Below are 20253 nucleotides of genomic sequence, written 5' to 3' on the forward strand. Positions count from 1 at the left end.
TATCAAATGGAGGATCACTTCCCTTGTGACTTGGGAATTAGTCAATCAAAACAAAAGGGCAATGAATATGTGAGCTAGGATTTTATGGATGGTCTAGACCAGTGCTGTCAAATTCAAGGAGGGTCTGCTAACCTGTACCCAATATATGCAGGCCACATTATTAATGTGGTTTTAAAATGTCATTTATGTCAGTGCATTTTAATTTTGCTAAATATTTCCCAATTACATTTTAATATGGTTTGGCCTCATTCTGGAGTGCTATGTGGGTCTGTATGTTTGACATCTCTGGTCTTGTCTGTCTTGAATTGTTTTGGGAGAGGGACAGAGGGAAAAAGAGAGACAGTGAGAGACAATGAATATATTTGTGAGATTAAACAGGCTGTGCAATTTTGAAAATTAGCTAAAAATTACACTATGAGGCAACTTTTGGAATTGTCTGTACTGTTGGGAAATGCTAACAACTTATGTTCAATGCTGTGACTGAATTCCCAACATGTGGTAAAAAGGGAAAGTTCTACCAATTTCTCTTAAGGCTTTGAAATCAGGATTCTTTGTAAAGGATGGTGGGAGGCAGGCCTATTTCATTCACAGTTCAATTCCGAGAATAGACCTAACTCTTGACTTCTTACAAAGTCAGAACAGTGACTAAGGCACACAATATGAGAGGCCCCTCTGGGCCACCAATATTTTACTATTAAAACAAAACATAAGTAACTAATGGAATAACAAAATAAAAGTTTATTTTATTAGAATTAGGAATGTTCTTTCCCTCTGGGCAACCTGAACAGTCCAGTTACAATGAAAATCTAAGAACATTAATTTCCACAGCACAAGGTGCTCTATGCACAAAATTACAGGGTTAGGAGCATTTAATCAATCCACCAATCTGATTGTCTTACCATCCCCCCACCCCCAAGTGCTCTATAACGGTATTTTTTTTTTTTTAGTTAGAAGGACCTCAGTTACATCAAGTGGGAATGAAGTCCCATATGTTCTCTTTGTATTAATTTCCGTTCCTAATAGTGGTTGAACTACATTTAACACTACAGATTCAACCGTTTTGAAAATCAAAAGCCAGTCTTGGATCTGCGTATACACATATATACAATATGCATGTATGTATACACATACACACAACCTGGGTTGTAAAAATTTACACAGAATTGGGAGTCTGCCACTGAACATTTTGCTTTATATCCTGAGCTCCTGTTTGGGATTTCACTGAAATCTCATCTATTGCTCAGTGCACTGCTCAATTGAAACACGCATTTAAAAAAAAAAAAAGAAAAAGAAAATTGACCCTGGTGCACCTGGCTGGATGTGAACTGAGCCCACTACTAACAAAGGCCTGTAAGCTGGTGAAACAGGGAAGCAGCTATAGGCACTAAAGCCAACAAGAAAGTCATTAAATACAGATAATTGTGTCAAATATGGTGACAGTTGTTAAGAATCAGGGACCAAAATAAACCACCTGACTCAGACTAACTCCTGAATTCACCCACATGCAACATTCTTAGCCTCCAACACGATACCAGAATGCATATCTCAAAAGCAATTCTCTCTCATTGTTGGGGGCTATTACAAAGCACATACTGTTTTTGGTTACTTGTTGCAAAGAAATGGATATTAGGGGAAAATTTTAAAAGCTCCAACCTAAAAACTGCAGAATTAACTGAAACGGGAAGGGGAAAAAACACAACTCCAGCATTTAAAAAATGATCCACATATATCTATGAAGCAACACTGGCCGCACCCGGAAAGACCTCAGGAAAAGAACCTTTATTGAAGATTTAAACAAAAAGTTCCTCCATGATAACCCTAAGTGCATCCTAGGGTTGATTAGACTCCAAAGCCAAAAGAACTCTTGAGAGAGTTCAGATCTGAAACCAGGTTAGCAGGAGAGGGATGGCTGAGGGTACAGGAATGCTCTCTGGTAAGATGGCTTACTTCAGGAAGTAGGAGAATGCAGTAATAGAGAGGGACCTCACACTAGCAATGCTCTCTGACTTTAGCTGGTGGATAAAGAGCACTTACATAAATTCTCCTAAAATGAGCTGTAGACATTGTAAAAACCTGTGGAGGTTAACAGGGAAGAGAACTTTGTCCCTCAGGGCAAAGTTGCCTCATGGAGGTTACAGGGAATGAATCACTCCTTGGGTCCACAACAATTACAGGGAGAGAACAAGAGATCTTTACAGCTGAAACTGATCTTGCCCACCAGGACCACTGCTCATTTTTCATTCCAACTGGTGACAAGTTTAGAGAAGCCAGCCTAGTGACAGCTATCACCCCTGGAACTCTTAAGAGGTATGTGTGTACTGTAGAGAACCAGCACAGACGCTGCAGACCCCCTGGTCTCCACCCAGTCCCTGCTGGCTCCCAGGCTAAGGTGACACCCTAGCCAGGGCTCTGCTCGCCAGGGCCGCTACCTTCCAAGGGAATCCACAGCAACACGTGTGGACAGTCTTACCACCTTTCCTTTCAAATCCACAGTTTCTCATGAACTGAATGGTGGTGGAATTTTTTTTTTTTGGCTTGGGGTTTAAAAAGTCTTCAAGGCAAAGAACATTCTGTTTGATATTATGAGGGAGAGGGTAGGTAAGAGGGTCTCTAGAGAAAGGTGAAGAGAGCCACAGCTAACATTTTAAAAGGCTCTGAAGCAGCATTAAAAAACGGAAGTTGAGACGATGCTGAAGCGATTCCTGTGGGTGGACCCTCAGCCAATCGATGAAGCTTTCAGCTCCGGGCACAGAGTGCACAGGGCTGGACTGGCAGGAGGGGCGTGAGAGCCAGAGACAAAGCTGCCGCCCATCAGAACCCTGCTCAGAGCCCTCACTCCATGTGGCCCCACTGCGCTGCCCACTGACCACCTCACTGTTCTGTATGGGGAGCCAGTATTCCAGGTGTGGCGCCCACTGCCAGCAATGGCACACCCGAGACAGGCCAGGCTGCAGACAGGAGAAGCCACAGCAGTGGCAGAGGGGAACCAAACAGCTTTAAGTATAGCCAGGAAGGAGTGGAGAGACCAACACGCCGGCCCCCCACCCTGGAAAAGGAAGCAAACTGAAAGAAAATGCACAGCAAATAGACATAATCTTGAAGAATTTTAAAGAATAAATATTTTTGTAATTAAACATTATGCAAACACGTGCCACGCTTGCTTTGTCCATGCATATGCGCTATATACAATTTTGAAAAATACTGTGTTGTCCTCTGGGTTTAAAAGTCATGTACAAAGTTCCTTCCCTGCTGCTTGCTCCCCCCCCTCCCCCCCACAGAGCTGGGTCAGCATTGGACATCTGGGCACTCAGGGGAGAGGAGGAAGAGAAGAGGTGAGCCGGGGAAGTGGCAGGGGCAGCGGGGAGGAGAAGAGATCCCTCACCAAAGTACAACAAAGTGGCTGGTCTGGACATGAAAAGCAGTGTCAAGAAACTGTGTTTTAGGGTGAACTGTACTACACACAGGGAGAGAAAAGAAAGAGAAGAGAGGAGCCAGTGGGGAGGATGAAGCTACGTTACAAGTCAAAGTTGGAGGGCTTTTAGTGCATCTGTCACACTTGTTGGCGGCCTAGAATACTGTTGTACAATGGTTTATCTACCTTTTTTTATTACAATATAATTTACTTAAACTTTCCGTTAACAAAACAGAATTCCGGTACTACAGACCAGCGGTGTCAGAACAGGCTTAGTGCCTCCTTTTTTGTGTTTTTGTTTTAATTGCATGAGCACTCGAGATGGTCAAGTTTTCAGAGTCCATTGTATGCAGGGCCCTTCTCAGTCCTCGATGTACTCCCACAGGTCTTTCTCATAGCCTTCATGCACATGCTGTAATAAAACCCTTCGTCGACTCTCACAGTATCTGTGGGGAAAGGAGGGAAGAGACAAGAGGCCAATGAGAACGCCTGCATTTTTAATATGCTTTGGAGAGAAGAGGAACGGCACACAAGTGTAATTTCCCCCGTGCTGTTTTCGGCATCATTATCTAAGACAGCCTTCCATAAAGTCTTGCTCCAGGAAGGAGTATATCCTGACAACAGTCCCACTTGTCCAGGATCGTGTTCTCTACATCACACTGCGTCCAGCAGGCACCATTAGGTTCAGCCTTTGCCCTGGTCTTTTTCATTCCTTTAAAAGACAAAACCTTCACTGCCCTCCCTGCCCTCACTCTTTTACCCCATTAATCAACAGCCCCATCATTCCCAATGACAACTCAAACCTCTGTGATCTTTCTTTCAATGCCACCTTGATAGAGAACATCCTTTGCCTGTATAAAAGGGCTTTTTAAACTGCCAAATCTTGTGTGTATTCTTAGTCCTCATGCACCCTGACACCCTTTGCTGCCAGACTGAATGGTTCCTCTTGTCTCTTCTTCCAAATCTCTCAAGATGTAAAACTCCAGAACAGTTGTCTCCCCCACCTCATACATATTCTCAATTTCATTCACAATTATCATCTTTCCCAAGTTGATAGAAAGACACCCAAAGCTCTATGATCCTCTCATCTCTAGCCCTAGCCCCACATTTCTAACTGCCCAGTGAGATCAGACTGAGATCATCAACCTGTTCCAAACATACCTTATCCCCACTCTTCCAAATAGTACCATATGTCTAGTCATCCCACCTGAAACCCTGGGATGCACTACAATCACTCCCCTTTCTACTGTTCCCTCTTTCTTACACAGTCTGCTGTGATTGTCTGTACTTTCCTGTGATCTGTAGCATTGCCTGTCTGTCTATATCTCGCTCCTTTCCTAACCGCCACCCCCCACCCCAAAACATGAGCGAGCCAGCACGACTTGAGGGTTGGGAGGAGGAGTGAACAACTGAATTCCCAATCTCTGCCTCGGAGGCAGCACCGCCTTCAGCCTCTGACCACGCTGCCAGAAGAGCTGTGGGCGCTGACCGAGCATCGGGCCGGCTTGCCACACCTCACCTGTACTTGTCTTGCACTTTCTGCTTTATGTCCTGCAATGAATCTTGGGATATATCTCGCTCCAGGTACCCTGACAGCACCTCGGTGGCGTTCTCCAGATCTGCCTGGTTATTCTGCAAGAACAACAAAAGGCCTCAGTTTTTCCACTTTAAATAACTATGATGTCCCTAGCCTTCTTCAGACTTCTCTCTTAACTGCTCCTCTTCCTCACTTCCTGTCACCTGAGAGCTCCCCAGTCTCTAGGGCAGAACTCATTACATGTAAATCTAAGTCAAGATGTAGCCACAAGGATGCCTGGGGGCCTCAGTGGAGCGTTGCTTGATGGGACTGCTCTAGGAAATCAAATGCGTTTTCTGTCCTTAAATCTCATGGTTTCTTAAAGTCTGTGCATTTTCTTCTCATCAGATTCAGACACAACTGAGATTACATCAGAATTCACTAGTACTGTATGCACTGATCAAAAACTCAGGGTAAGTTATGAGTAGGTCTTCTGAGGCTGCACTTTCTTTGTTAGGAAGAAAAAATCCTGAATCAAGCTGTTGGGGGAGAAGACAGAAATCAGTGTCAAAGAGGGGAATGAAGATGCTTTCATAGGTAAGAACTATATTGTGTTTTAACTTTTTCTGAGCCTGAGAAAGTGTCAAGCCTGTAAGTCAGTCATTAAATATCTCTCATCTGGTTCACTTATAAATGACAAACTCTCAGGCCTCTACTACAACCAAGCGGTCTTTCACTTCTTCCAACACTGCTTTTACACTTTCCATGGAATCTCTAAATATGTGTCTTAGAACCACACATACAAAAGACAGAAACTGTTATCTTCTATTTGGTATTAAACCAAACTACTGATGTTAAATAAAACAAGGTATTTATGGACTAGTATAATACATGCACAATCACAAACCCAAAGAAATGCTTTCTTCTTTAAAAAACGAGAACAAATTTAAAATTTTGGAGTGACAGCAAATGTTTCTCTTTCTGAATCAAAAATGGGAAGAGGCAAGGTACAGTCAAAAGAAAACTGGCGCTGAAGTCAAAGTGACTTTTCACATTTACTGCTTGTGAGACAATGGCAAGTCCCTTGATGTCCAAGGGTCTGAGTTTCTAATTATGTCACAGGGGTTAGTTAGACTAAATGGTCTCTGAGGTTCCTTCTAGCTTTATATCTAATATCTTATGATAATTCAATTCAAGAATATTTAAATAGTTTCGGTTACTTTGTGCAAAAATGAGGGGCACCAGGGCTCTGTGGTTTTAGACTGGAGTCAGAAAACCTGGGTTCAAATCCTGCCTCTGACACATTGCAGCATGTGACTTAGGCAAATCACGTAACTTATCACTGTCCCAGGCAACTAAGAGGCTACGTTATAGTGAAGCTGCCCCCACCTACGTGATCACAGAAACAAGACTCCCACCAGCCCCAAATATGCCAATGAACTTGGACAGGTGTGGGGGACAAAGAGATGAGGAATAACAGCTGTTACCCTCAAGGGACTTACAATCCAAGAGATCATGTCAACTCATTTCTGGAAAACACTTGGTGTGAAACTTAAGGTAAAACCAGGGTAAAAAAGCTGAGTCAAGGTTATAACGACTGACAAACACAGTACAGCCGGCACAGATATCACCTGCATTTAGTAAAAACAAGGTGAAGGTCTTGAGACAGGGGTCATATACGAGGTCTGTTTCAAGTGTGACCAGCCCTAGAGGATGAATCTGATTAAAGGCATCCAAGGATGAAATTTATCAAAATGGGCTTAATTTATATGCTGTCCATGGAACTCTAAGGAGCTCTTGCTGCCCTGCTTAAGAAAGGCTCTCCATCAAGTTTCAGGATACCTTTTCTTTATGCACCTGAGAACACTGGTGTCTGATCTGATGAAATATAAATCCTTCACTGGTAAACCAGAGAAGTCTGTCCCTGTCCTTGTTTTCATCTGCCCCCTGAACCTGAGATGGGTGGACTTAAAAAAAAATCTTGGTAATTATTTCACTCTATTTTTTTTTTTTGGTAATCTCTGGATTTCATTTTTTGGAGGGGGGGGGTAAGGCAATAGGGGGTTTAGTGACTTGCCCACCAAGGTCACACAGCTAGTAAGGGTCAAGTGTCTGAGGATGGATTTGAACTCAGGTCCTCCTGACTCACACACCACCTAGTTGTCCCTGGATTTCACTGTAGGCATTTAGAACCACACGAGAGCCAGAGGCTTCTTTCTTGGTGGAGGACAGGAATACCCACCGGAGATGGTGACTGACTCTGGGGCAGGGGCATGGCCTACCTCAAAGATGATGGACTGGTTGTTCTTTTTGAGGTAGAAGGCGAAGACGTAGGTGTACATCAGGGTGGCGCGGCACTGACACAGCACATCCACGGCTTTCTTCAGAAACTGCACCTCGATCCAGGACATGTTGTGCTGCTGCATCTCTTCCATCTTCTGCTTCACCTGAGCATAGAGCTTGTGCTCGAAGCGAAGACTCTGCATGTGGTTCATATAGCGATTGCAGTAGAACAGGTACCTCTGCAAGGCTGCCCGGGACCGCTGGGAAGGCAGAGAGAGCGCGGCTAAGCACAGAGGCCCTTACTAGGTGCCTTCTGGTCTCTGCAAGGGGGCCACAGGGAGGTAATGTACCAAGACAGTCAGACAGGCGGCTGGCCGAGCCCTGAAGGCGGCCAGAAACCGCACCCGTGGGGGAAGAGAACCAATTCCTACTCACTGTTTGTGAAACTCCATGAAGGTGCTCCTACAGAATGTTAACTTCTAGCCTGGAGATAAATTTACTTATGATCTGAAATGCTATCAAGCAGGATAGGCGTGAAAAACACTAAAAACCAATGCAGGTCCACAGACTAGATTGTGGTTTCACCTATAATCCTTCTTCCTAATTCATATATGGAAAGCTGTTTTTTGGGAGGTGGGATGGCTGTCAAATGAAGAGTAAATCTGTCTCACTGAGCAAACCCAAACCTCCCAAGAGGAAGTTCCTCCCTTAAAGTACTGAACGTGAGTGTGAAAAGGCAGGCATGTGTCATGACCCTGTGACTGCGCTAAGGAGCACCTAACCGCTGAGAGACCCTGACAGTTGTGCATGAATTCTTTCTTCTCTATCTGGAGCACCTACAAATTACAGACACTTTAGCCCAAGCCCACAGCAAACACTGCTGCCTTTAAAATGAATAAATCCAGATACCCCCTGTGGTAGAAGGCAAACTGATCAGGAACTATTATCTGTTTCTTGTGTGTTTCTAATGCCTAGAGGAGAAATACTTAAGATGGAGAAGGCCCTTAATATACAAGAAGCAACAACAGTCACCATAGGACTCTATCCCAAGAAGCACAACCCAAAGCCAGTCAACTGCATAGCCTTGGGTTACATGGGCTTTATTCTATTTTCCATGCTGATACACACTAAGTTGCATTACCCATCCCTGAACTAGAGAATGGGGAAAAATAGTCTTCCTAGCCCCTCATTTTTATATATGGAAAGAACAGAAAACTAGAGATGGGAAGGAAGAGGCTGTCTCTCCTAAATTTGGATGATCACCATAAAGCAAACTGTGCCCCATTAATAATCAAGTTCAATTGTAGCAGCATGCCCACCCAGGGTAAGAACACTTGTACTTTAGGGTGAGTCCCTCCTAAGTGACAAGGGTAGCAGATAAGTTTCATCAATCTCACCCGGCCTCCATTTCCCTGCCTATGAAAGAGGGATAATGCTCAAAGGCCCATCACCAAGAGAGCAGAGTTCAAGCTAGCCGTATGCCACTGCCTTGATAACACAAAAATAAACTCCTTGATGGAGTTCCAAAGGCATATACACCTCTATGTGAAAATTCTTAAAAAATAAAAAAAGCCAAAAAAATTTGTAATAGCTTAATTATAGATATTTTGATATTAGGAAATATGCAACTGATCTAGGATCATATATTTTTCCTGTATTCATTTTTAGCAATTCACAGTGAACAACTAGACTAAGTGTCTATTCAAATTCAATTTTTCAGTTATGGAAACACAGGATTAAATAATATCAGGTGATTTAAGTATTGACTATTCCACCCCACCAGAAAAAGATAAATGAAAAGTGAAAAATGCAGAAATATATCTGAACAAAAAGCAGATGTCTAGTTAGGACCCTTCTTTCAGTTGATTTGAGGGTACTCTGAAACACCTTGCTAGCAGGTCCCGGAACCCTTAGATCTCAGCTAGATGCATGGAAGTTGCTCAATGCTTCAAGTGTTATAAATGAGCAGGGCAAGGGCATTTCTAATCTGAAAAAAAAAATTTCAAATAATTCCTGAACTCTTAAGAGTCTGGTGAGAAAAAGCTTCATGTTTAACTAGAGAAGTGTTCCACATTTCTCATTAAATGTGAATCTAAACAGGCTCTAACAATGATGAACCAATATGGAAAGCTGTAAGAAAAGCAAAGTTTCACTATGTAAATAAAGCATCCTGTGACCAGCATCAAGCTCTAATCTACATAATGTCAAGACACAAGGAAACTAGACAAGTGATGTAGAAGAGAATCAGATGATTTACAAGTCATAGGTGACATGAAATGAAAGCACTGATTCTCACCAGATTCCTCCTTCATATATTAAGCATTCTTGCTTTATATTACTTTATATAACAGAGAAAGCCATCAGCTAGTAGGGGTAATTTTCCAAGAGTTTATAATTCTTATACTCTGGGGCAAATGGTTCCCTAATGAGTACATATAAATGGATTCTCCCATTTGAACCTTAACTTCAGGGATACATACTTACCTCCTGTGCATCTCTTGCTGCCTTGGCATCATCCTCATTGTAACGGTTGCAATTGTACCTAAAAAGAAGAATAAAGGTCTAACAAAGCCACTCATCAAACAAAAATAAATACTAATGAAAAGCCTTAGAACTAGAATTAATCGATCATCTAATCTGTAATCCTTATTTTAAAATTAGAAAACTGATATAAAATTCCCAAAGTAGGTCAGTGGCAGCACTGGACTAGCAAGCAAACCCCCCCCCCCCCACTTTTTTAAAAGAAACTGGGGTTAAGTAACTTGCTCAAGGTTACACAGCCAGTTATTTTGTGTGGGTGTTAAGTATATGAGGCCGGAACTGATCCTGGGTCTCCGGACTCTGGGGCTGGCGCTCTTACTCACTTGATTGGTACTTGTCATTTTCATGTCCTTCTCTCTTTTGAAAAGTAGTATTTCCAATTCATTTTGTTCCTATAACTTACCAGGCAGATCCATGTGGTTCCCAGGGGCCAAGACACACCCAGCAAAACTCTGCTTTACAGTTTTGGTTGCGACAGACCATGTGATTGCAACCTCCATCCTTTTCAATGGTTACATGGCATTTAGGGCACTCCTGTGAAGAAACCCCACCAAGTTTAATTCAGCATTTTCACTCTTACTAAGACAGAAAAGCAACACCTGAAATTGACATGTATGAAAAGGATTTTAAAAATAATAGTTAATTATAAAAGCAATGATAGGAAGGTTGTGGTCCTAAGTCTCACATAGAATACACAATAGACCAGAGCATACAAAGCATGATATAAACTAGCAATCATGCACTAAAGGAAGAGTGCTTGGGCAAATTATCCAGGATCCCCATTGTTTACAAATTTGTGGTCTGAAAAGACAGTTTAGCATTATCATGTCAGAGGCAAGTTTCATCCCAGCCCTGTGTGTGCGCCCGTGCGTATGTATATGTGTGTTTTTGAGGCCTGTGACTAGGGCACTCCTACTGAGAAAACATCCTTTACCCTATAAAGACTGGAGCACCCTTCTCAAACTGATGTGGTCACGTAGGAGTTGCCTGATACACATTCACAAAGAAAACTTTTCTTATTCAGTATTTCAGTCAAGTTGTCTGATGCTCCCATGGTTAGATGGTGACCCTAGATAACTTGTCTGGGAAGCGCTACCAAGAAAAGAGCACAAGCTTTTCATGCAGCCCACTTACAATGCTTATTTCATCTAAAAGAGCTGAGGGGCTCCATCATGATGACCAAATCAATGCCCGTCTTTAGTAAACAATAAAGTACAAACTTCCACAAAAACTATGTACATAGCTTATTTTAAACCTCTTGGGATTTTTCCAGATGCACAAACTAAATCATGGAATATTAAAACCACGCTAACTATATAAAAAACACAAACCTCTACATGCTGAGGAGTAAAAGAGGACCACACTGATGCCTCAATTCTTAAATCACGATGAACACAAAATAAATGATCTAGCCACGTTGCCAAGGTTCGCTTTCCTCAGTTCATCTCCATACATCTTTCTTACCAGCTGCTCTGACCTTTAATGGCCTACTCTGACCTTTAGTCTTTTCCAAAAGCCAAAAAGAAATCCCAACCAGGCAAACTCAGGGCACCTCTTCAAGGCAGACTTGCAAATCAACACAAGACAACCAAGCTGCAGTAGGGAAGGCATTGCTATTTCACACATTCATACAGTGGAAATGATGTTAAACCCCTCGTTGAAGAAACAACCTGAATCTAACAAAAAATTCAGTATAAACTATACATGAGAAAACTACCTACACTTTCTATGGAGTCATCGACCAAATCAGATTAATACTGTTAAATCATTCACTTTCAATGGAAGTTTCCAACTTTTGCTCAGTGTAACAAGAATGGGAATTTGAAGATCTTGCCTGCCCCTTAACAGACCTGGAGGGAGTTTGAAGACCTCCCCTTGCTTTGAAAGTATGCACCCTAATAGGTTGAATGTAGTCACATGGAGCTTGTGGTAGGAGTTTTGATGAAGGGAAGCAGAGCCCACAGGAAGCTGGTCAGAGCTAGCCAGATGGTGGCGGAGAGAGAGAGGTTTGTGAGTAAATATTGATCTTGTATTGGTTTGTGGGAAGTCTGAAGGATGCTGTGGCTCTCAGCGTTATTATGGCTTCTGAATATCTTTGGTACTATGATGGAATTGGCTTACTGGTTTAGGAATTCGGTTTTCTGGAGTCTAAATAAACATTTCAGTTTTGTCCTCTACCTGGAGAATCTGCTATATCTTGCAATCTAATGTCATGCAATACTTATGGTCTTTATCGTGATCATGGGCACTGTAAATAATGCATTGGCACTACACTCAGACATAAACAAATGCCCCAAAGTCCTCTATACAGGTGCTACAAAGTACAGAAAAGGGGAGAACTAAAGCTGCCCATTCTCAAGAGCTAAGCCAGGCAGAATACAAACCTTTGTGTTGGCTGCAATCCAATTGGAGGTTTCACTGTCATCATCACACTTTTTAATCCACTTCTTTAACCACTGTTTGGAAACAACAACTATTAGTGTACAATGAAAGGTTTTTGGGGAAAAATACCGTCGACTTTTAAAGGTCTTTCTTTATTTTCATGAATCTTTTATCTTACACAAATCTGCCAGCATGTACAATTGACGTGGGTAGGGCAAGGTAGGTTTTGAAAAGATGAATACAGAAGGGAAAAAAACCAGAACCCTAAATCTCATCAGAGAATTCTGAGTTTGCGTTTAGCAAGCATTATACTAAGCATTTTCTAGAGTATTGGCTAACTTGAGATATCCAAAAACATTGAAAATGTTCTATTTTATAAATTCCGTAACTGAGCTCAAAATATTAGGTATGAAATACTTTAATATATAAAAAGTAGCAAATTAAAATCTTTTGGGAAGAGTTTTGGTTTTATTGTGCATAATACCCAAGTTTGGGATAGCACTGACAACTTAGAAAATTGACTCTTTCTATATATGTAACACCCCCTCCCCTCCTTTCGTCTTGATCCTTTGTTAAAAAGGATACAAATACATCTGCATATCACCAATGAATCCTAAGTCTTCTGACTGGAAACCTACTACTAAAGGCTTTTCCTGCACCTCCCCTCCCCCCCCCCCCCCCCCCCCCCCCCCAGTTCTTGCAGCTTAACTTGTGGCTAATTTAACAAGGAAAATCTCTTACAACTATTTCTTCCTAGGTGTACATTTCCTTGATGATTAATAATTAAATAACAATTGGATTTCTATTCTTGTCATGGTATACAGAAGGCTACCTTCCAAATCTACTATTACTTGCAAATCAAAACCACTACCACTCTGATTTCAGCCCAAGGGGCCTAGAAGTAATAATGAGTATGTACAGATCAATTCATGACTGAAGAAACCAATTCCTTAAGGACTAGTAGGTAACAAACATGAAAAGATTTGACAATTTCTAACTAGGGGTGCAGAAGTGTTATTTTATATAATAATTCTGATTTATTTCAAACCTATAGTTTGGAAAGTTAGGCTACTATTTTATTTTAATCTTCTAAACCAGCAGTATTCCTCCCTGATGTATGTTTCAAATACTGTCCTCTTAACATAGTAAAAGAGACCTGTTCTATGTGAATGGATGATGGCAGTAATGAAGTCTCCTGGCAGAATGATAAACACACTGGCAAAGCTGGCAATCAGCTTGGAGTCATTCAAAAATTTTAAAAATAAATGTACCAGGCAAACTCACCTTGCATTTAACAGGATCGTGCCAATTTTCTCCACAGTTAAAGCTACAAGTGACAGAAAGAGACAGAGATATAGATGTCACATCCTTAAAAGTGAATAAAATAAAACCTGATCTCATTTTGACAGTTATATTCTCTATTGTATTTGCTAGAGTTTTCCATCACCACAAGCGTGGTCAGACATTCAGAGTCCATCTGGAATCTGTGTACTTTCAGTCTATGGGGCTAAGCCCAGATTAGTTAAAACCATCACTTTTTCAGGTAATTGTGGAATTTGCTTATTTTGGTTGCTGGTAGTAAAGGAAAATTCAAGTGACATTAGCTATTGCTCTCTATGAAGCTCTCTCTAATTTAGGCTGAGAAGCCCTGTAAGCATCGATAGTTACTGTTGCATGTTCAGTGATGTAACAGACTACAAACTTAAGGGCCCATTTTACTATTCTAAAATTAACTTCCAATTATCTTATCTACTTGCTTTCCATGCTGGAATCATCAATAAAAATTCATTTACTAGAAGCTTCTGTCTTAAAAACCAAACAAACCAGTAACTGCCCCTGGAGCACACAGCTCTGCCCATATCTGAATACAACACCTCCATAGGCCTAAAGGCAAGTACTTTAAACCAGGGCTGGGGAACCTGTGGCCTTCTATCTTAAAGTGAGAACAAATCCCCTTAATAAAAGGATTTGTTCTGTAAAACTAGAACACAGTCAAAAGGCCATACCCAAGGACCTAGAAGGTCAAATTCCCCATTTAAAGTTTGCTGACCTCTAAGGCCCTGGCTCAGTTTCACCTTCTCCATGGAAATTCACTTCCTACAAAATGTGATATTGATTGTATGTGGTCAGAGGGTAATCCAACAAGAGAGGATCTTCTGGGGGGTTCTTAAAAAACTGCTCTTTTAGTTTTGGGGGAGGACAGGGGATGGAAATGGGAAGGGGTAGGCAGGGAGTGAAGAACAATATGGTGAGAAGGGGAGGGAAGAGAATGCACAAATGATACAGTAAGTTAATAAGGGATACTTGACCTGAACATACAAAAGTTCACATAATAAAGACATTACAAGAGAATGAAGAATGACAACAGGTACCTTTTACAACTACTAGTTTACCAGAGAAAGATAATCTTGATTACAAGATACTGAAAAACAATTTTTGAATGAATAAAATCAATGCAGAAAAGAAGGGAAACATCTGAAATGACACAGACACATCAACACAAGAGCCAAGAGTGAAGTGATAAAACTGAGGCCCTGCAAGGGCAAGTTCCTCAAGGGCCCAGCGCCACACAATCAGCAAGTATCTGAGGTAAGATTAAAACTCAGGCCTTCTCAACTCCTAGTTCACTATACAACTGATCAAATGATATAAACAGTTTTCAAAGGAATATTTGTGAAACAATCAAAAGAAAAGATTTCTTCAAATCAGTTAAGAGAAACATGTATTTTAGTTTTCAACAATCTGGTATCGGCTATAGTAAGAGAAATATAAATCAAATACCACGGCAATCCCTCATTGTCAGCAAATTGGCAAAGAGTACAAAAGATGGGAAATTTCAGTACTGGAGGGAATACAGGAAGACGGGTATAAGATTACGTGTGGTCAGAGAGGTCACTAAAGGTGACACCCAGGTGACTGGAAAGAAAGATGGCTGAAATTCAGAAGGGAGGGCTGTGAGAGAGAGATAATGAGCCTATTTTGAGTTTATTTTGGATATGCTGAGTTTGAGATGTCTGAGACTTCTAGTTGAACTATCCAACAGGCAACTGGGGGGGGGGGGGAGGTGACACGGGATCTGAAGTCAGAAGAGAGACTAGGCTCAATATTAAGCAAAATATTCACAATGGTATTTTACTATGGATGCAAAGCACTAGAAAAATTAAGTAGGTACGCACTGATGAGAGAACAAAGAAATTAACTGTGGAATGTGAATGGAATGAAATATTACTAGTCTGTAAGAAATGAAGAATAACACAACCAATACAACAATGTAAATGGAAAACAGAAAGCTCAATGTTGTAAAATTTTGATGACCAGGCTTGACTTCAGTGAAGGAGAAGAATGTACTTCCACCCCCTTCCTTGCAGAGAGATTGGAAGACTACAGGTATCAGATATACCACATGATATGACCGATACACTAAACCTGGGTTCAAGGCTTTGCTAGTTAATAGCCAGACATGTGACTTTGGACAACTTCCTAAAGCAATCCAGGTTCCAGTTGACTCAATGGTAAAATGGGAAACAACTTGTAGGAGACAAGAGTGTTGGTCATTGAGCCAGGAGAGGTATATGTGATCATATATGTAAGCAAGCCATGGCCTTACAGCCCATGTATGTGCTATAAAACGGGGATAATACTTTTATAACCTACCTTAGCACTATAAAAATTTGAATTATTACATGAGAGTGCTTAAAATTAGAAAGACCTATGCAAACTGACAGCACCGAGGTCAGTCCAGGGGGCCAGAAGGGGTTATGTTTTCCTTGAGATACCCCTTTGGACCTTTGCCTCGTCATCTGCACATTTATGCTCTTCCCAAGTTCAGTTCTATTTGGAGTATCACGTACTACACAAAAACAATGCTAACATTTATTTTATGCACGGGAATGTGTACTCCCAAAACATATAAATAGGAAAAACATTTCAAATTCAACATGAAGCTTTTTCAACAATTCTTGCTTGGTGAGTACATATTGAAAAAAAGCATGTGAACCTACAATCAAGATCACAGAGTTACCTCTAAGAGCTAATAATTTAAGAAAAGCTACTCTTTCAACTCCTCACCAAAACTGGCGCCCACATTTGCAGCGAACAGGTTTAGCATCAGGATACTGGACTTTAACAACATGGTGACAGTCTGGGGCAGGACACCACTTTAACAGTCGATTGCACTGGGGGAAAAAAAAGAAGTAAAAAAGAGTGGGAAAGTAAGAAAGGAGAACAAATACAGCCCCAAAGACAAGCTCTTATGTATGTATATTTTAAAGAACATGTTGACTTATTTTGGCTTTGGGGTAGTGTGTGCAATGAGCTTCACTTTTTTCATAAAATCATGCTGACAATTTTTGGTGCCTTAGTGGTTTTCTTTGCCTATTCTAGAGCAGGGCACATTTACTTCAAAATACTATTTATTTTATAGTTGGTTAGAGACATTGTGGACAGAGTCAACAACTCTTACAAAGGAAGTGCTCTGACAGAAAATCACTTCATGAAATGATCAACAGTGTATGGCCTCCATTGGCTCTTGGCTTAGTTTGTAAATTGTTAAATGACTCTATCTTTGCACTACCTATAAGCACTTATCACTGAGCATAAATCCATTTACAACTATTTTCAAATGAGATTTCTTTAATGGAAAATGAAACTTATGTTCAGGGAAGATTATGAGTGATCACACAGTAGTCAAAAGGACATCTGCTCAGAAAGACTTAAGTTCTAAAATAGCTTTAAGAACTCAAAATAAAAAACTTTTATAGGGAGAATAACTAATTTATTGAGAAATTCTCTAATAAATTATCTAAATAAATAATCAAACAATGTCAACAGGCAGTTCTCAAGGAAAGAAATCCAAGTTCTCTTCAGTCATATAAAAAAATGTTATACATACTAATTAGGGAATTACAAAGTTAAAAGCAACTCAGAGCAACACCTCATACTCATCCAACTGGCAAAGATGACAGTTCAGGAAAATGGGAAATGTCAAACCTGTGGGGTGAAATTTCCCTTAGCAAAAATTAAGAAAACCTGGGCACACTTGTGCACTGTTAGAGTGAACTGTGCACCAACCATTCTCAAAAACATTTGGAGCATGTACCAGAAGGTACTAAACCGTCTATAACTTCTTACCCAGATATATAACAGTAGTAGGTCTGTCCCCCAAAGAGACAAAAGAAAAAGCGTCTTCATGTACAAAAACATTATAGCAGCACTTTTTGTTTGTAGTAATCAAAAACTGGAAATTAACTATTGGCAACTGGCTAAATAAATGGTGTAATGTGAGAAATAATATAAGATATTTCAGAAGAAACTAAGAAAATTTCTATGAATTTATATGGCATGAAGTGAGAACTGAAACAATTTATTCAATGACAACATAATAGGAAAAAATCTGAAAGACTTTAGAATACCAATAAAAAATGTAGTAACAAATGCAGAGGACTCAAGATGAAACATGATACCCCTTCTCCTGCCAAAGGGGTGAGGGACTTAAAATGAAGAATGAGACATACATTTTTTCATGAACAGTGGAAATTTGTTAGGAAAGTGATTTTTCATTTTTTAAAGAGTTGTTCAACTGGGTGAAGGGACAGTAGAAAAAATGTTTTTGAAAATAAATAAATTTTTTAAAAGACATGGAGATAATTTTGAATGCTGATTTGCATCTAATTATTCATCTCCACTGATTTGTGATTTTGTATAGACGAAAATGTGCTATTTTACATAAAAAGGGCATAATGCTTATTTGACTTATTAAGAAAATGCTGAGTTAATTCTTTCTTATTCGTGGTAAAACGATGCAACAACTTTAAAAATTGATGGTCAATAACCAAATTCTCACGAGACACACCCATTTGATAATAGACTGGTTTCCAGTTTTTCAAAAGAGCTATTTAAATATAATTATTGCTTCCAAAACAAATCTACAATCCAATTGCTCTAAGAGAGATTTCTTGCTGATGGTAATAATAGTAAGGAAAAAAAAACCCAAACATTAAAACAACAACAATGAATTTTCAGGAGAAAGCCACTCACCTCTACAAAACTATTAGTTATTAAATGCTGGTACTTTAATTTAACTTTTGAATCTGTGATCAGACGCCTATCAGGAAAGAAAAGAAGCAAAAACAGTTTACTGGGAGATTTGCCTAGAACATATTACATTAACAATTATAAAATATTATTTCATAATTGCTAATCTCTGCTTATGACAAGTGGGGAGACTGGCTATAAATAATGACATTAGCATGCTTGCCATGACCCAACCTAATTGCACCAACCAAAGGAGTTTATCAATATCATTTCTATGAAATCAAGAATTTAAATATAACTTTGGCAGGATCTACTATAAACTTTAAATTGATGCTCACATCCAGAGCTGCAATCAGGCTTAGTTATCTGGAATTCAAAATGTATAAACAATTTGTTCTGCTCATTTCATGGCTTTATCTTTCTTCTTATAAAGATTTTACAACAGGATAATTATTTGGGAGTTTTTTTTCAAAGGATTTTTATGTTATCCACAAAATGATGACACAAATTATAAGTTATACAAAATGGAATATTTAAGGATAAACACAACTGAAAGGGGAATATAAAAGAAACAAGAAACAGAGGCTAACAAGTACTAGAGGTAAGCTAATTACACACAACTGCATTGCAAATTTGATTCTAAGTCATCTGGCAAATGGGGAAAAGGAAAATGGACAAAGGGGAAACATGCAATACAGCTTTTTTTGTTCATAAAGAAACACAAAGAAATTCATTTTGTTGAGAAATTTATTTTCCTGAAATTAAACAAGCAGGTTTTATCCAAATTAGAAGGGAACCTCTCAGTAACAAAATCCTAACCTCATGCTAAGACTGGATCTAAAACAGAACTAGTCCAACCCTTCTCAGTATTTTAAAACATCAATTAACTTGACTCATTCTCTATAAGTTTTCATATATTACATTTCTTGTTTTGTTCCCTCAAATCTCCAAATAACTCCATGGCCTTTAGTCTATTCACAGCAGATGATGGGACATGAGGCAGACTGCTCAATGCCTGTTTGACAACACCCTCAGTATTTGTCACTTTCTTTACCCATCCTTGCTCACCTCCTTTTAAAGAAGAGATAGTCCTGACTCTGTCAAAGCTAATTTTCCCAAGTCATCCAAAAGACTGTTTTAGTCATTTTGGATTATATTCCTATAATTGCTTTGTTTACAATGCCCTATAAAAAGTCAAGTCTGCACTACTCCAGGAAGACTACAATCAAGGCTCTACGTCCTCAAAACCTACTTACATCTTCACCATTTAGCTTATATGCCCCATCATTCAAGTGAAATAGCTAAAAACAGTCATCTTTTCCTACAACACTCATCTTTCTTTACTTCTCTTCCCTTTGCATCTAGTTTTATGTCTCTATTCCCATTAACTTGCCTTCCTGGCTCTTCTTTCCAATATCTTAATATGTTACCCCAACTAATGCTGTTATCACACCACACACCAGATCATCATGCCATTCACAATGCTGACTCCAATCTCTCAGTCTATTTACTACTGAATATATTTCAAAATGCAGAGAAAGTGTCGTAGAACAAATAGAGGACTGGGCTTGAAGTCAGGAAGAGACGGGACTTTAAATCTATTCTCTGACACTGACTTGTAGGATCCTGGGCAAATAATTTAAGTCTCTGTCCCTTTACTGACTCCCTGGAAATCTACTAAGTCACAGAGCAGCTGTGGACCTGTGTTGGTAGAGGGAGTTACTGCTCCACAAATTCCTCACAGACAGGGATCCACTACAGACCTTCTTGTCTAGCACAATCTACTTGGTATCCCTGTGTAGAAGTCCTGTGCTTTCTTCCCAGGTTTTATGTTATTACTTGGGATATCACAAGTCTCTACCTGCTGGAATCCTAAAAGTTCAAATGCCACATCCTTCACAAAGCCTTTCCGGAAATACCCAGTTAGTAACAGCAGCATTTAGTCACCTTCCTGTGTGAGGCTGCGGGCTATGTTCCCTGTCAGTATAGCTTGCTCCAGAAGATAGAGCACAGACCCCCAATAATCTCTGCATTTCCCCAGTGCTTCAGATACACTCAGGATAAAACCTTCAAGTTCATAATGATC

General features: G+C 40.1%; 1 protein-coding gene across 1 annotated transcript in view; it reads right to left on the reverse strand.

Moving 5' to 3' along the window:
• Nucleotides 1-715: 715 nt before the first annotated feature.
• Nucleotides 716-20253, reverse strand: part of ARIH1 (ariadne RBR E3 ubiquitin protein ligase 1) — an 81505-nt gene continuing 61967 nt past the window's right edge. Inside the window, exons 6-14 of the mRNA XM_069071236.1 lie at nucleotides 18171-18237; nucleotides 16203-16309; nucleotides 13419-13461; nucleotides 12137-12208; nucleotides 10156-10286; nucleotides 9696-9753; nucleotides 7211-7471; nucleotides 4932-5044; nucleotides 716-3858 (exon numbers count right to left, since the gene is read on the reverse strand). Of these exons, the coding sequence (XP_068927337.1) occupies nucleotides 3774-3858; nucleotides 4932-5044; nucleotides 7211-7471; nucleotides 9696-9753; nucleotides 10156-10286; nucleotides 12137-12208; nucleotides 13419-13461; nucleotides 16203-16309; nucleotides 18171-18237 (937 nt within the window). The 3' untranslated portion in view covers nucleotides 716-3773. The remainder of the gene's footprint in view (nucleotides 3859-4931; nucleotides 5045-7210; nucleotides 7472-9695; nucleotides 9754-10155; nucleotides 10287-12136; nucleotides 12209-13418; nucleotides 13462-16202; nucleotides 16310-18170; nucleotides 18238-20253) is intronic.

This window comes from Petaurus breviceps, unplaced genomic scaffold (genome assembly GCF_028583685.1).
Source record: "Petaurus breviceps papuanus isolate PSGF00001 unplaced genomic scaffold, PetGlider_PUasm1.0 90825, whole genome shotgun sequence".
Taxonomy (NCBI): domain Eukaryota; kingdom Metazoa; phylum Chordata; class Mammalia; order Diprotodontia; family Petauridae; genus Petaurus; species Petaurus breviceps.